Source organism: Capricornis sumatraensis, chromosome 2, assembly GCF_032405125.1.
Source record: "Capricornis sumatraensis isolate serow.1 chromosome 2, serow.2, whole genome shotgun sequence".
Lineage (NCBI taxonomy): Eukaryota > Metazoa > Chordata > Mammalia > Artiodactyla > Bovidae > Capricornis > Capricornis sumatraensis.
The window spans coordinates 15,518,234-15,534,702 of record NC_091070.1 but is presented as its reverse complement, the minus strand read 5'-3'; the positions used below and the strand labels follow the sequence as shown (position 1 = coordinate 15,534,702).

The 16,469-nt window shown below is 51.3% G+C and overlaps 1 protein-coding gene across 1 annotated transcript; it reads right to left on the bottom strand.

Annotated features, from left to right (window-relative positions):
• Positions 1–9,925: 9,925 nt before the first annotated feature.
• Positions 9,926–10,519, bottom strand: LOC138073268 (large ribosomal subunit protein uL22). Its single transcript, XM_068964877.1, has one exon. The coding sequence runs from the start codon at positions 10,502–10,504 to the stop codon at positions 9,950–9,952; it is 555 nt and encodes a 184-aa protein (XP_068820978.1). The 5' UTR covers positions 10,505–10,519; the 3' UTR covers positions 9,926–9,949.
• Positions 10,520–16,469: the final 5,950 nt, after the last annotated feature.

Below are 16,469 nucleotides of genomic sequence, written 5' to 3'. Positions count from 1 at the left end.
GTAAGAGAGGATGTCAGCTGTTCTTCCGGTGCTGGGGAGAGGAACTCAGCAGGCCGGGGAAGGGGAAGGGGGTGCTGGGCTCAGGGAGTGCAGAGTTAGGTGGGGCGGTTAGGGGAGGCCTCACTGAGAAGGTGACGTGCGGGCAAAGGTTTGAAGCAGGTAAAGGAAGGAGCGGGACAGGTACCTGGGGAAGAGTGTTCCAAGGAGACAGAGCAGTATTTACAAAAGCCCATAGTGCGGTGGAGGCCTGGCTGCTTTGAGCAGCAGCAGGAGGCGGTGTGCCTGGTGGGGAGGGGGCTAGCAGAGAGGAGAGGCTGTGTCTTGCTGGGGAGCCGGGCTCACCACAGAAAAGGCCTCTGCACGTGTGGGGTCTGCTCCCTCCAGTGACACGAGCACCCCCAGGCCTCCGTGGGCTCACCAGGCCGCCTTCGGAAAGAGTTTCCTCCAGCACCTGCAGGACCCCTTCATGCCTCGGCCTGGAGAGAAGGGTTAATGCCGCATCGAGGAGGGAGAGAGGAACCATGAGCTCTTCGGACATGGAGGAGAGGTCCAGAGGCTGCGGTCAGCTCCCCCAGGCCAGGGCCTGCTGTGTGCAGGGCAGGTGGCAGCCCTGTGAGACCCCTGCATGGGACGTTCCCTGGAAAGCTGTTGCTCTGATGAGAAGCAAGGCCAGCCTGTGGCTGAACCTGAGGTCATCTCTACTCCTGATGATTGGCTCCTCTCTGCTAAACCCCGGGGCACCCCCCCGACAGGCTTCTGGAACTGCCAGCCCCAGATGGAAACCACGGCTAGCGCCAATCCAGGGCTGCCAAACCAGGGAGCGCTGCTGCTCACGGGAGTCGAGGCCTGTGGGGAGGGTGGCTCCTGGGAGCATGGGTGCAGGAGGCTTGAATGAAAGGGTTTTCGAGATAAGGAAGCTTTAGCGTCCTTGCTCTGCTTCTCCAAGCAGTGTTATGCTAACCCCCACCTGGGGTGGGGGCCGGCGGGGGGAGGCAAAGAGTCAGTGGGGAAGGGGATGGATGGAAGGGGGAGGGAAGGGAGCAGCGTCCAAGAACACAGCTTCTGGAGTCAGGCAGTCCTAGGATCCAGGCCCAGGTCTGCCACTCGGTCGCTGTGGGTCCTTGAGCGAGCTCCTTTCCCCTTCTGACCCTGTTTTCTCATCTCTAAAATGGGGATAATCTTAGGATTGTGATGCCCAGTGAAAGCTGACGGCTGTTAGGTTTTGGAAATGAACGGGGTAGGAAAGTGAACCTAGGGAGAGTCACATTGGATATTTTATTGTGACAACAAGCACCTGCATCTCACGAGGGGCTCCCACCCTCCCTTCCCCCGCCTGCATCATCTCTCAGCCATGCCTAGATAATGGTTTGGCACCGGGGTTGTTTTGCTTTTATAACAACTTCATTGAGGTATAATTTGCAGGCCTTAAAATTCACCCCCTGAAAGTATGCCATTCCGTGGTTTTAGTGAGCTGATGGAGTTGTGCAACCATCACCATAATTCTGTCTCCGCAACATTTTCATCAACCGCTAAGGCTCCCTTGTGTCCGTTTACCGTTAGCCTCCTCTTCCACGCCCAGCCCCAGGCAACCACTCGTCTGCTTGCTCACTCTCGAATGGTCTTTTCTGGGAATTTTATATCAGTGGAACTCATACTGCATGTGGTCTTTTGAGCCTGGCTGTTTCCGCTTACCATATTTTCAAGGTCCATCGTGTCATACTATGTGCCAGCGGTTCATCCTTTGGATTACTGAACGTTCTTCTCTTAATATGGACACATACTATGTTACGCTTAACATTCCACAGCTCTTGAACATTTGAGTCATTTCTAGTTTGGACTTAAGAAACTAGAAACTGTGGCCATTCATGTCCATGTCTTTGTGTGGACAGATGATTTTCATTTCTCCAAGGTAGATTCCTAGGAGTGCGATTGCTGGGTCATATGGTATATTTAGGCCTTCCCTGGTAGCTCAGATGGTAAAGAAACTGCCTGCAATTCAGGAGACACGGGTTTGGTCCTTGGGTAGGGAAGATCCCCTGGAGAAGAAAATGGCTACCCACTCCAATATTCTATGGTATATTTATGTTTAACTTTAAACTGCCAAACTTTTCCAGGGCATCAGTTTTATTTGTTTGGTTTTCCAGTGCTTTATCGTATCAGGATTAATTCAGTAAAAATTAAGATTTTCCTCTTATCTCCTCCCCGTGAATTTTTTCAAAGGTCACTGCCAAGTTTATAGGAGGCACAACCTCCTAGTTCCTCCCTCTCTGCCTTCTTCCTGTCAGTGGACACAGACAGGACACAGAGCTCATCTGTCCACTCTCCCCACCAGCCTGTAAGCTTCTCCAGGATAAGACCGGGTGTTGTTTGAGTTTCTTTCCAGGCTTGTGCATATCCCAGAAGTTCAAAGTCAAATAAGACATGGCCCTAAAGACACAAGATTCCTCTGTGTTCTCAAAGCATTGGTTTTGAGAAACACAGAGGCTTTCCAGACGAGTGCAGGAAGCCAAATAATCCACTGTAAAGTGCAGATGAAGGAAGAGAGAAGGAGCTTGGTTTGTCCACCAAGAGATGCAGAGGGGGGTTGGTGTGCTTAGAAGAGGAGTCAGCATACTGCAGCCTGTGGCCCAAATCCAGCCCACCACCTGCTTGTGTAAAGTTTACTGGAACACGGCCACATACCTTCATTTACATACTGCCTATGGCTTCCTTGGGGCTACAGGAGCAGAACTTAGTTGTGACAGAGACCGCGTGGCCTGCAAAGCCTGAGTTATTTACTCTCTAGCTCTTTACAGAAAAAGTTTGCCAATCCCTCCTTAGATGAAGGAGAAATAACAAGAGCCACAGGCTTCCAAAGTTCAGCTGCTTGTCGCCATTCAGAAAAGCAATTACAGCAAGAGTGAGGTGAGTTAAATGGAAAGAAAGGCTGGAAGGATGGGGGCGTTCTGGGCTCCTAAGAGAGAGAGACAAACTTCCCTTAAGAAAAGGAAAAAACAAGCAAAAAAAAACCCCTCATCATTTCCAGTTGGGACAGAATCTATTAGGAAGCAAAAAGCTGAAGAGACCAATTAGGCTCCTTAGCCTTTGGTCTTGTTTAAGACAGTAGCAGGGGGGGAGGGGGGCAGACTCCAGAACTCAGATACCTTGGGCAGCAGGCTCAGAATACTGGTGAAAAAGCCTGGTGGTGGGAGGTTAGGAGCAAGGGAGGAAGGGAAAGCCTGATTTTTTTTCCTTTGGCGAAGCAGACATCAGAGAGGAAGGGTGTCAGGAGCAAGCGGAGGAAGAGGCCACCCCTCTCGTGGCTGAGCCGGAGTGAATTAATTCCCGGCATATGTTCCCGGCATATGTTCCCAGCATCTGTCATAGTGACCTGGACCAGAGGGGTCAGCAAGAGAGGGGACCGTGCCAGGGCCGAGCATTAGCCCCAAATTCCCTGGGGCTGCAGAAGCTCCTGGCTCCCACAGAACGAGGGCTGGCCAACTCAGCCCGGCAGCACCTGCCACAGCTGCAGCAAACAGCACTGCGTGGGGGAAGTGGTCCCCGACCAGAGAACACCTGCTGGGGAGGGGCTGGGCGAAGACCAGGAAGCCCTGCAGAAGGCTGTCTCTTCCAGAGCGCCTCTTCCAGAGCGCTCTCTCGGGCTGCAGTAGAAGCCACCCACCAGCCACAGGTCCTGCTGGCAGACAGGATGGTGCTGGGAGGGACAGTGCACAGGGATGGGGCGCCCTCCTAAGTACCAGTCCCAGAATCCGCACCCCACCACCCCCTGAGTACTCTTCGGCCTGCTTGATGCTTAACTGTCCCTTGGGAGTCAGAGGTCAGCACGGAGGGAGCAAGGCAGGAGGGCACAGAGGCTGAGAATGGAGACGATCCCAGGTTCAAATCCCTGCTCTTTCTCGTCACAGCCTCAAGGCCTCAGGCAGATTCCCTGCCTCCCTGTGCCTCAGTTTTCTCATCTGTAAAAACAATTCCTGACTCAAAGCGCTACTGTGTTGTTTTAACCATGTACAGTGAGTGTCCGGCACACGAAGCCAGCACTTGACGGAGCTGAGCTCTGATCTCGCTGGTTGGACAGACAATGCCCCCTCGCCCGGAAGGCCGCATATTCAGCACCGATTACACATGGGCATCTACCCCAAGGTCATGAACGGGAGGCCCACAGGCTGATTTTAACCCACAGGACATGTTCGATTTGGCTAACGCAAGATTTTTTTCATTGTTCGGTTAATTATCAACATTTAAAATGGAAAGGTTTTATTTTAAACCTGGATTTCCAGCTTCTCTTATGAAATTGGGAGATCTGTCTACCAGGCCACAGTCCCTGGGGCAGAGACTGCCATGAGCAGAGAGGCCAGAGCTGCATTGAATAGGGGCAGGTCAACATACTCCACTCCACCCTCACTTACATTTCTGACCACACTTTCCAGGTACTGACTGCAAGGCCCTGCCCCATCTCCTCATTTTGCCAGTGAGTATGAGAGTGGGACCATAAAGAAGGCTGAGTGATGAAGAGTTGATGCTTTTGAACTGTGGTGTTGGAGAAGACTCTTGAGAGTCCCTTGGACTAAAGGGAGATCCAACCAGTCCATCCTATAGGAAATCAACCCTGAGTATTCATTGGAGGGACTGATGCTGCAGCTAAAGTTCCAATACTTTGGCCACCTGATGCAAAGAGCTGACTGATTGGAAAAAACTCTGATGCCAGGAAAGATTGAAGGCAGAGGAGAAGGGGACGACAGAGGATGAAATGGTGAAGGACAGGGAAGCCTGGAGTGCTGCAGTCCATGGGGTCGGCAAAGAGTCAGACACGAGTGACTGAGTGACTGAACAACAATAAATCCTGTTCCCCAAGGGCACTCATCCAAGGTCATGGGTATTGGAACTTGAGTCCTGACTTGCAGAGCAGTGCCGTTTTGTCAGCAAGCAGGCCCCTGCCTGACGGACGCGCTAAAACCACATGAGCTCTGGAGAAGGTCCAGTGTTACCTACTCTGGGGTTATCCCCCTCTGATCTAACCCGGTGTCCGGCATGGGTCTGACGAGAGTTTGAGCAGAGTTCTGGGATATTTCCAGGGCCAATAACTGGACCCTCAGTCATTTGCCCTCCATTGAACCGTTTAAACTCTGCTTTGCAGCTGATGGCATCTGCTCCTGATAAAGGTCCAGCTCAGCAGGAGAATGTTAGCAAGTTTGCCTTCTTTCTGTGGCTGCCACCAGTGCCTCAGTCATGCTGCAGAGGTGTGATGGAGATGAGGCTGCCAGGGATGTGTCTGGCTTCCAGGCCTTCGGGGCAGGAGAGCCCACCCAGGCCACCAGCCACCAGGGTCTCCATGCCGAGTTCAGGACAGACAGTGTCGGTTGCACCCTTTGGGAAATTTGCTCAAGAAGTGACGTGCCTTCGGGATTTGCTTCCAGGTCCAGGCTGTGAACTTCCCAGACCATTGCTGAACCTGATGTGGTTCGGGGCTTGCCAGTCCAGGCCAGCACAGGACTCCTCTAGAGCAGTCTTCCCACCAGATCTCCTCCTGGGGCTGGTGGCATCTTTGTCAGAGCTGCACGGCAGTCTGAGATCCTTGCTATCCAATCCTCCTTCCTCTCCTTTCTGTCCACAGCTGTCAGCCCTTCATCCCCACCTGAAGCCTCTTCCTGTCACGTCCTGCTTCTTTCCCTCTTTATCTTTCAGTCTGGATGTCTGCCTCACGCAGGGCTCAGACAGTGGGCCTGGTGGTCCAGCTAGATGTGGTGGTCCAGCCGAGACTCTGGAGCAGGGCTGAGAGGAGGCAGCTGGTTAGAGGAGTGGGGAACAGCTTCTCCAAAATCCAGACGCCTCCCAGACCCCTGTGGCCTGGCTGGGGTGCGGGTGGGTTTGGGATTCCTGGAGAGGGACGGGGGGAGGTTGGCCAGACCTCGGTCCCACTCAATCATTTAAGTGCCAGTGTAGAACCTAGTCCAACCGAGGAGGAACTGAAACCCCCAGCAGGTATTTGATGAAAGAATCTGATGTCCTCTCGGCCAGAGGAGAAAACAGCTCCCTCTTTTTTGCTGAGGTCAGGCCTGAAGACTCTATTGGTGGCTTTATGGGCAGAGAACAGGGGGTGTCATGGATACCAGGCCTGCCAGGATTCAGGGTGTGCCCTCCTTCAGAGTCTGAGGCGGGTGGTCATTGCTGAAGGTGGGAGAAGAAATGCCGCTTAGACGACTGTGCCCCAGACCTCTCCGGGGCAGGGGCCCGGTAGACAAGACACCCTTGCACACAGCTGTTGAGATGACGTGCTCTCCCTCAGCAGAGGGGAGGCTGCTGGAGGCTTTGTGAAGGGCCAGGCTTGTTCTGATGGAAGCCCAGCGGACAGTCCTACACTGTACCTGAGACGCACGCTCTCCGGGGTGCTCATGCAACTTTAAGGACAAAGACAATGGAACCAAGACTGAACAAGAAAGCCACTTCCTAGGGGGTAGCTGGAGGAGATAGCACTGACAGGGGAAGCTGAAGCAAGGAGAAAAAAATAGTGTAGCCTTTGGGCTTCCCTTGTAGCTCAGTCGGTAAAGAACTGCCTGCAGTGCAGGAGACCCAGGTTTGATCCTTGGGTTGGGAAGATCCCCTGGAGAAGGAAATGGCAACCCACTCCAGTATCCTTGCCTGGAAAATCTCATGGACAGAGGAGCCTGGTGGGCTGCAGTCCATGGGGTTGCAAAGAGTCGGGCATGACTGAGCAACTAACACTTACTTCCTTAACTAGAAAACAAAATAAATAAATAAAACCCAAACCTAGGTGAGGCAGGGGAGGGCAGAGTGGGGATACTACATAGAGGCAGGAGGGAACGGTTTAGGGGGATGGAAATGTTCCATAATTTGATTATGCAATTGGTTACATGTCTATTTATAAAACTCATCAAATGATTCACTTTAAAAAGGGTGATTTTATGGTATGTCAATTGTACATCAGGGAGCTTGATTCTCACTGTTGTCCCCTCACCCCCTCAGGTAGAGGAGGTGGCCGAGTTTCTGATTGTCCCACAGCATCATATAGTTTTTGCAACGTCCCCTGTGCCCTGGGTTCTGGCTGCCCCTGAGAACTGATTCAAGAAGCAAAGAGGCCCTGTGTAAAGGCCACTTCAACCCCTGCCCCTCGGACTGAGTCTACTCAGACTCCAGAGCTGGCTTCACAGTCTTATCTGTAGTTTAGTCTTCCATGAAAAGAAAAGCCAGCAAGTCTGACTACCACAGGTAGTCTGATGTGAAGTAAAGCATAGGCATTTGGGACTCATATTTGACTTTCTAATGGGAGCCCAGGTCCACTGAGCCTGGAGTAAGGGAGGGCACAGGGAACCTTGAAGACCCAAGACCGATTAAAACAGATGTGACCCCAGAGAGAACAGGGTATGCCATCTTTTGCATTGCAATAAATCTTTTGACCTGGGGGATGAGCTGGGATATAGGAACTTTTGATGCCAGCTCTTTAAAATAAAAAAAATTCTTTTTTTAAAAGCTCACAAATCCCATTTTTAAAATATGATCTTTAACTTGCACATATTCATGAAATTATATACATAGATACATAATCACTACATTTAAAACTGTATATCTAAATATAGTGAATATCCTGACCCCTTCCACTCCACAGCCCTCCCCAGAGGTGACTGTGATATCATTCCAGAGATTTCTGAGCACTTACATATACATAAAAATAGAGACCCAGAGCTTAGTTTTATTTAGGTAGTAGGGACCATTCTGCAAGGATGGCCTGGATTTTGCTTTCTCTGCTTTTTTTAAAAATATATAAATTTATTTATTTTAATTGGAGATTAATTACTTTACAATACTGTATTGGTTTTGCCATACATCAACATGAATCTGCCACAGGTATACACGTGTTCCCCATCCTGAACCCCCCTCCCTCCTCCCTCCCCGTACCATCCCTCTGGGTCGTCTCAGTACATCTTAACAGCACCTCTTGCAGAACTTTCCTTTCGGTACCTCTCTCCTGCCTCCTTTTCAATGATGGGTGTTATTCTGTGGACTTGCTTGCTCACAGTTCCATCCCCTCGTCAGCCCTTCTACGGATGATCAATCATACGGAGCCGACTTCCTTCCAGCCTGACTGCTCTGAGGGACCTGCTGCCTTCTAGCACTGGCTCACCCCTAGTTCCTTCTGCCAGACTCCCATCAAGCCCCTGAAAAGACAGGCAGCTCTTCTGCTCATCCCAGCCTCCCACGAGGTAAGAAATGGCAGAGGGAATAGCAGCCCCTGGGATGGCTGGTCCAGGACAAACGGGGCCTTAGGAGAGTGATTGTGAGGCCACAGGGAGAAGATGCTGCTGGAAACAGGGGAGGCCTGACTTGAAAAGCTAGACCAGTCCGTGTAGGGGAAGGTGAGGCTGGGCCTGTCCTAATCAGCCCCAGAGGGAAAATCAGAGTGGGAATTCCCTGTTGGCCTCTTGATCACGTGTCTAACTCACTGATGAGCGCTCTGGGGCCAGGCGGTGTCAGGCGCTGTCCCCTGAGACAGCTTTGTCCCTGGCTAAGACTAAGAGCTAAGCACCTCCTGTGTCCCTGTTAGCATGTGTCCCAGTTCATGTTTATGTCCAGCCGTGGCTATCATTTATTAAAACAAACAAAGATTATAGCCTCCAGTCCCATCACTTTAAGGCAAATAGGTTGAGAAAAAGTGGAAACCGTGACAGACCTTATTTTCTTAAACTCCAAAATCACTGCAGATGGTGACCACAGCCATGAAATTACAAGACTCTTGCTCCTTGGAAGGAAAGCTATGACAAACCTAGACAGCATATTAAAAAGCAGAGACATCACTTTGCCGACAAAGGTCTGTATAGTCAAAGTCACGGTTTTTCCAGTAGTCATGAATGGATGTGAGGGTTGGTCCATTAAAAAAAAAAAATGAAGAAGAAGGCTGAGTGCCAAAGAATTGATGCTTTCGAACTGTGGTGCTGGAGAAGACTCTTGAGAGTCCCTTGGACTACAAGGAGGACAAACAAGTCAATCCTAAAGGAGATCAACCCTGAATATTCATTGGAAAGATTGCTAAAGCTGAAGTTCCAGGACTCTGGCCACCTGATGTGAAGAGCCAGCTCATTGGAAAAGACCCTGATGCTGGGAAAGATTGAGGGCAGGAGGAGAAGGGGGTGACAGAGGGTGAGATGGTTGGATGGCATCACCGACTCGATGGACATGAATCTGAGCAAACTCTAGGAGACAGTGAGGGACAGGGGAGCTTGGCAGGCTGTAGTCCATGGGGTTGAAAGAGTGAAGACACAACTTAGTGACGAACAACAACAATAACAACTATCATTTATGAAGCCCTTACCAGGTTTCAGGCAAAAGATGCAATGCTCTCTGTAGAGTATCTCACTCAATCATCTCAACAAGGCAGTACTGCAATTGTGCCCATTTTACAGGTAAGAGAAAGTAAGGCTTAAACCCAGGGCTTTCTCATTTCATCTTCATGAAACACTAGATGAGTTGGGGAGGTGTCCACTCCTGTTCTGAGTACATCCAGTGTTCTGTTGGTTCCTCCTCCTGACTGGGGCTGCAGCAAGGTTCTGATCCCACACCGGGGTCTCCTCCGTGAGGGCCAGGTTTTGTACCACAGCAATGCCAGAGCCTTGAAGCTCTGCCCATCCCTCAGCAGGACAGGAGCACTGGGCACAGGACGACAAGGACGTCAGGTTTTCCGTCTGCCCACCTTTCAGTGGGCTGTTTAAAGTGTTACCCTAGAGTCTAGAGGCAAAAACGACAATACTTGCAAGCCAGGGCTTCTCAGAGGCAGCTGCCTGGCACGGCCCGCCTGCCTCTGAGGACTCCACAGACCTTACCCAATATACAGGTTCCCAAGCCTGACCTGCAAGATTAGACACCTGGCAGGGAGCACCTGAGTATATGCATTTTATTATTTTTTTTTTTCACTTTTATTTGCATTTATTTTTTGCGGCATTTATTCCCGGGCCATAAGTTTTTGTTTCTTCAGTTTCTTCTGGGATATCTTTTTCTTCTGTGCAACCTCCTCTTCTGGTTTAGGAACAATCTGTTCTTTTTCAGTAAGGATCATCTCAATGTGGCAGGGAGAGCTCATGTAGGGGTTGATCCGACCGTGAGCTCTGTAAGTCCTGCGTCGCATCTTGGGGGCTTTGTTCACTTGGATGTGCTCAATGACCAGAGAATCTACATCTAAGCCCTTAAGTTCAGCATTACTCTCTGCATTTTTGAGCATGTGTAGTAAAAATTCAGCACTCTTTTTGGGCCATCGACCCTGAGTCCAGCCCCACTGTTTGGCCTGTGCACACCTGCCAACTCCACCGTTGTAGCGGCGGAATGGCACACACTGCTTCTTTAACGTGACGTCCTTCAGATACTTGGTGGCTTTTCGGATATGCATACCCTTTATGGCCTGGGCGGTTTCACGAGTGTTCTTAAAGTGTACACGAAGATTTGAACCTCTTGATTTGCATGATTTTGTGGGGTTTTCTGGGTCAAGTGAATAGCGCACCATTTTTAGGAGTCACCTCAGGCCGCTTACCGGAAAAAAGCAGTATATGCATTTTAAACTATCACCTTGCCAACCTCTGACCCTGTTCAAGAACCACGCAAACTGTCATCTCACAGACTGCAGTGTGCACTCATGGTATATTGGCTGAAACAGTTTTCTTGACACTTATGCCTTACCTGACAACATATAAAAATCAGGAGTATCACAGGAAAAAGCAAACAGACTTCCGCTTCTTGCAAAGATCCGGTAGTACCGAACCCGCCTTCCCTTACTGTGCACCCCGGAGGTGCCCCCAGGCCTGCCTCTTCCCTTGCTTCCATGGACACTGGGAGTTTGTGACCCCTGGCCAAAGGAGATAGCAGTGCTTGTATCTGTCAGTGCCAATGCCAGGCACCAGGGCATGACAGCAAGGCCAAAGCTGGTGCAACTTCCTCCCTGGATGTAGGCCTGCCTTTGTCCCGCTTTGCAGAGCTCACATGGAAGGCATCAGTTCACCCCTCCCCACCCCTCTTCTCTCTCTCCTTTGGCAGCAGCTGCCAGATGTGTTTTCAGAATGATCCAAACATGACATGTACCCCCTGCTCCAGGTAGATACCATCACTGACATATAAGATCAGTGTTTCTAAAAGCAAAGTTCATGGACCGCCGCAACAGATCCTACTGGGAAGACACCCAAAATGCTGATGCCTGGCCTTCACCTTAGACCTGGGAGATCAGCATCTCTGGAGGCGGGCCTGAGAATCTGCATTTTCAATGTGCTACCCCTCCCCCCCAGGTGATTTTGATGCATTGCATGGCTTTAAGACCTGCAATCATCTAGAGGGAGGAGAGTGAATATAGCTTTAACTGGGTCCTGGGTCCGATCGGCCTCCTGGGTCTTTAGCCTCCTTGAAGGAAAAGAGTCCTTTCCCCAGCCCTGAGCCTCCACCACAAACCCTGCTCCCCGCCCCCAGGGCATCAGGCCCCCAGGGCTCATCTCTCTATCAGATCCCATCTCCTGTCACTTTCAGAACCAGTTCATTATTCCTTTATTATTCTTGTTCTCCAGCTTATCATTATTAATAATCATTCTAGACAGGCCAGGGTGCTGACAACTCCCCCTTTGTCCATTCTTTCTGTCTGTTTTAATCCTGCCTGCTTATCTGGCATTAACCTGATCTTTTCCCCTGTTTAATTAAGCCACGTTGGGCAGCCCACTCCTGCCCACTTGGAAATGGGCATGATCAGTTCTCCTGATAGGCAGGGGACGGATGGGCTTGGTGGCCTGGACATTCCACTTTCCCAGAGGGGCCTGAGGGCAGGGGCACACGTCCCAGGCAGGGCCACATTGGATCTGGAAGGCTGGGGAGGTATGGCTGGTTGATGACCAATACTCATCAAAAAGCAGTGCTTCTCAGAACGAACTTATGGTTGCCAGGGGAAAGGATGAGGGGAAGAGGTAGTTAGGGAGTTTGGGATAGACATGTACTCACTGTTATATTTAAACTGGATAACCAACAACCCTACTGTATAGCATAGGGAACTCTGCTCAGTGTTATTAAATATGTGGCAGCCTGGAAGGGTGGGGAGTCTGGGGGAAAATGAATACATGTATCTATCTGTATGTCTGAGTTCCTTTGCTGTTCACCTGAAACTGGCAAAACATTGTTGATTGAATATGTTATTCTTGTTATTTAATCGCTAAGTCATGCCCGACTCTTTTGCCACCCCGTGGACTGTGGCCCACCAGGCTCCTGACCAGCTATGCTTCAATATAAAATAAAAAGGTTGTTTTTCTGTTGTTTTTTTTTTAGAGAAGTGGTTCTCAAACCTTTTAAAGCACTTCAGATCAGTGCTTCTCAAATCCACCTGCAATGCAGGAGACCCCCGTTCGAGTCCTGGGTCGGGAAGATCCGCTGGAGGAGGGACAGGCTACCCACTCCAGTATTCATGGGCTTCCCTTGTGGCTCAGCTGGTAAAGAATCCTCCTGCAATGTGGGAGACCTGGGTTGGGAAAATCCCCTGGAGAAGGGAAAGGCTACCCACTCCAGTATTCTGGCCTGGAGAATCCCATGGACTGTATAGTCTATGGGGTCACAAAGAATCGGACACGACTGAATGACTTTCACATTCGCTTTTCTCAGACCTTTTCCTCAGAATCACCGGGCGGTCCTGTTGAAAAGCAGACTCCTGGACCCCATCAGGGATTCTAATTTGGTAGGCAGCCATTAATCTGAATTCCTCCTAGTAAGCTCCCACATGGCGCTGTTGCGGCAGATGTCAGGACCACACTTTCAAGCAGCCCTGCGCAAGAGGGCTGACCTCAGCTGAGTGACAGACGCTGGCCAGGCCCAAGTGAGCCTTGATGGGCACGGACTGACGCGGAAGAGACTGGAGCAGGCGGAAATTCCTGCAGTGAGCCTTGATGGGCACCGACTGATGTGGAAGAGACTGGAGCAGGCGGAGATTCCTGCAATTCCCAGATGTGAGGTGGGAAGGCCTGAGCTGCAGGGAGCTTGGACTGAAAGGAAAGGGAAGAACATGGATTCGACACCTGACCTAGAGCGGCAGCAGGGGCTCAGTTGCAGAAGGGGCAGTGAAAGAGAGACGTGAAGATTCCTCCATGATTTTGAGTAACTGGCAGCACCGTGGAACTTGACAGAAATAAGTACAAAGGGAACACGTGAGAGTGAGGTGGGGATATTGCCGAGGTCAAGACAAGCTACCGAGCTTGCAGGGCCTAGTGAAAAGTGAAAATGCGAGGCCTATTATTCAAAAATTTAGAATGTCAAAATGAGGACCACAGAGCATTAGCTCCAGTGTTGGGACCTTTCTAAAGTGCAGGGCTGATAAGACAGATAACTAATGTGAACCTACTGTAGAGCCCAAGGAACTCTACTCAAGTGCTCTGTGGTGACCCACATGGAAGGAAACCCAAAAGAGAGGGGATATGTGTACACACAGAGCTGATTCACTTTGCTACACAGCAGAAACTGACACAGCATCGCAGAACAACTATACGCCAATAAAAACACTAAAAATAGAGTGCAGAGCTCCGTGGCACCACACGACCACACGCCAGGAAGCCGCCCTGTCTGAGGTTCCCCACAGCAGCATCATAGCCACACAGAACCGCTGCCATCTTGGAGCCTGTCAGTCACTGCGTCTCTTTGGTGATAGGAACGTCCACCCCCGATGCCACAGAGACGAAATGAGAGGTCACGGGGCCCAAGAATCGCAACTGAGCGTCTTATGAAGAGAAAGGCCCAACTAGGAAAACACGCTAGGGTCATAATACCTCAAAGAAGTTGCTCGTAAGACACAGGGAAGGGTACCATGGCCAGTGTTTATGCAAAGTCACCTCCTTGAGAACTTGAGTTCTGTGGATGCCTTTACCCTTTCCAGGCATTGCACAGAGTCCTTTGCTGTATTACTTTATCCTTGCGACTGCCCCATAAAGTGTATATTATTGTCTGTCTCTTACAGATGAGGAAACTGAGGTGGAGCGAGGTATCACTTGCCTAGGGAGGGAGGAAGCCAGCTGCTGGAGCCTGAGTGTGTGTCTGGGGCTGGGAGTGGCTCAGTGCAAACAACCAGAGGACTAGGGGGCTGATGCCGGGTGCGGTGGCGGGGGGCGGGGGGGGGGGGGGACTGCCAGGGGACAGAACCACGCACGTGCCTGGGTGTCACAGGGAAATGCATAGATACCCAAGTGCCCACCAGAGATGGAAGGATTTAGAGCAATTAAAATGTTTTGCCTGGGAGCTGTTTGGAGCCTTTTTTTTCTTTTTTTTTTGAACTGAGAGTTTTCTGACTTCAAGGTGTTAACAGCCTCTCTAAATGGTTTTGTTTTTTAATTGCAGCAAATGACTGTGGAGCCATTAGATTTTTGCCTCTCTGCAATTGTTTCTGAGCCTTTTCAGTCCTCCTCCTTCTATTTATTCTGTTTAATTCAGTCAGGTAGCTCCGGGGCAATGGAGATCAATACTCCTCTTTGATAGAAAAAGAGTCAGGTTTGAAACCTAGAGATAAAACTGACACATTTTGTATAAATTTAATTAAAAATGCACCTTCAGTGGCTTGTTGCAGGCACAAAGCCGAGTGTCTCTCTCTCCGACTCCCTCACTCTCCCCCTCTCTTTCTCCCTCTCTTCCTTTGCCTGTCTCCCTCTCTTCCCTTTCTTGTTCCTAACAGGGAGATCTCTAAATCTGCCTCACCGCGGCCCCTTTTCACGGTTTTGGACTTGAAACTTCCGTGCTGAGGGACGCCGAGGCAATGGGGTGAAATGGGAAGCTGATCAGCCCAGCCTCCTTTTCCCAGAGTAGGCTGGGAGCGAGATTCTGCTGGGAGAGGACTGGGAAGCCCCGGACCCCAAGATGGGTTTGCTTTTCTTTTTAAAAACCTTTTTTTTTTTTTTTTTGTACCGTGACCTGCAGACTCAGAGGCTCCCTCAGTCTAGAGCCGGCAGCCCCTACTCCTGCGTCTCTGTCTCTGTGTCTATGTCTCTCTCCCTCTCTCTAGATGGTTTTGACCTGCCTGCCATTGCAGCTACTGGCACCTCCCTGGGCCCCCATGGGACCCTGAGAGAGCGGGGAAGGTGGAGAAGGCCCCAGCCTTCAGTACCCGTCTCCAGCAACCCCGAGGCCACAGCACCCATTTGCCTTGTGTTTTACAATCCACCCCTTCACCTCCTTCTCGCTGGCTCTCCCCCTATCGCTCTCTCAATCCCATTTGGCTCTCCTCATTTTTCACTTGAGTGGGTTTCCTATCCCCGACTTGGCTCTGGCCTCACTCTGCTCAACACCAATAAAACACACTCAACACAGGTGGAACAAGGTGCCCGAGCTCGCGTGACAGATGGCTCACCAGCCATCTAAGCGCAGCTATAAATCGGCCCTCCCATGGCTGGGCAGGCCCGGTCCCGGCAGCCGGGCAGTAGGGATGGGAGGCCAGCGGCCCCCAGGCCTTCCCAGGATCACAGGCGTCTGGGAGGGGGCAGTGTGGCAGGTGGGAGGGCAGGGACCCCTGACATGTTTACACCTGTGGCTTTGGCTGGAGCCACTCAGACTTCCACTGGTTTTGGGCCAGAGCTCCACTGGCACTCTGCACCCTTCCATGTGCCAGGCATCATGCTGAGGCTCGCCATCATATTGGCTTTAATCCTCCCCAAAACTCCACGAGGTGCAGTTACCATGACTGTCCCTATCTGTCACAGGTGAAAACCCTGGTGTCGGTCTAGCAAGGTCACAGAGCTTGCCCAAGGTCATCCGGCTTATAAATGGCAAGCCGGGAGGGCGGACTTCCGGGACTCAGGGCTCTTCAGGGACCACGACTCAGGAATCAGGACTCTTCATCACCATGTCCTGTGTGCGTGGCCCAGGGCTTGGCATGTCCAGGAGCAAGATGTAATCCTCCTCCAGGGTTTCTGATGTCGTGCTGGGGGCACTGTGGGTCCTGCTGGAAGATAATGGATTCACAACTGGTTTCCTTCTCTGCTTTGTGAGGGTCCTCCTGCCGGCACCACCAGCCCTGAACATGGGAGCTGTGTTGCATCTTCACCCCAGAACCAATGATGAGAGGTGGGGAAGCCTCCTCCATCCGGGAGAAGTGAGGTTGCCGTCAGCACGGAGGAGCACAGGGAGCATTAGGGGAAGCCCCCAGGAGGGCTGCTCCAGCCCCTTCTCCTTCCTGCCCAGGGAGCCAGTGGGGCTTGTGGGTCTGTAACCTCACCCCCAGGGCATCAGTACTGCAGGGACGCGACTTGTTTCAGCCAGTCTCCTCTTTGGCTCTCAGTTCAGTTCAGTTCAGTTCAGTCGCTCAGTCGTGTCCGACTCTCTGCAACCCCATGAATCGCAGCACGCCAGGCCTCCCTGTCCATCACCAACTCCTGGAGGTCACTCAGACTCACGTCCATCGAGTCGGTGATGCCATCCAGCCATCTCATCCTCTGTCGTCCCCTTCTCCTCCTGCCCCCAATCCTTCCCAGCAT

Excerpts from the sequence above, each read along its gene's own strand:
- LOC138073268 (XM_068964877.1), bottom strand. The coding sequence starts at position 10,504 with ATGGTGCGCTATTCACTTGACCCAGAAAACCCCACAAAATCATGCAAA.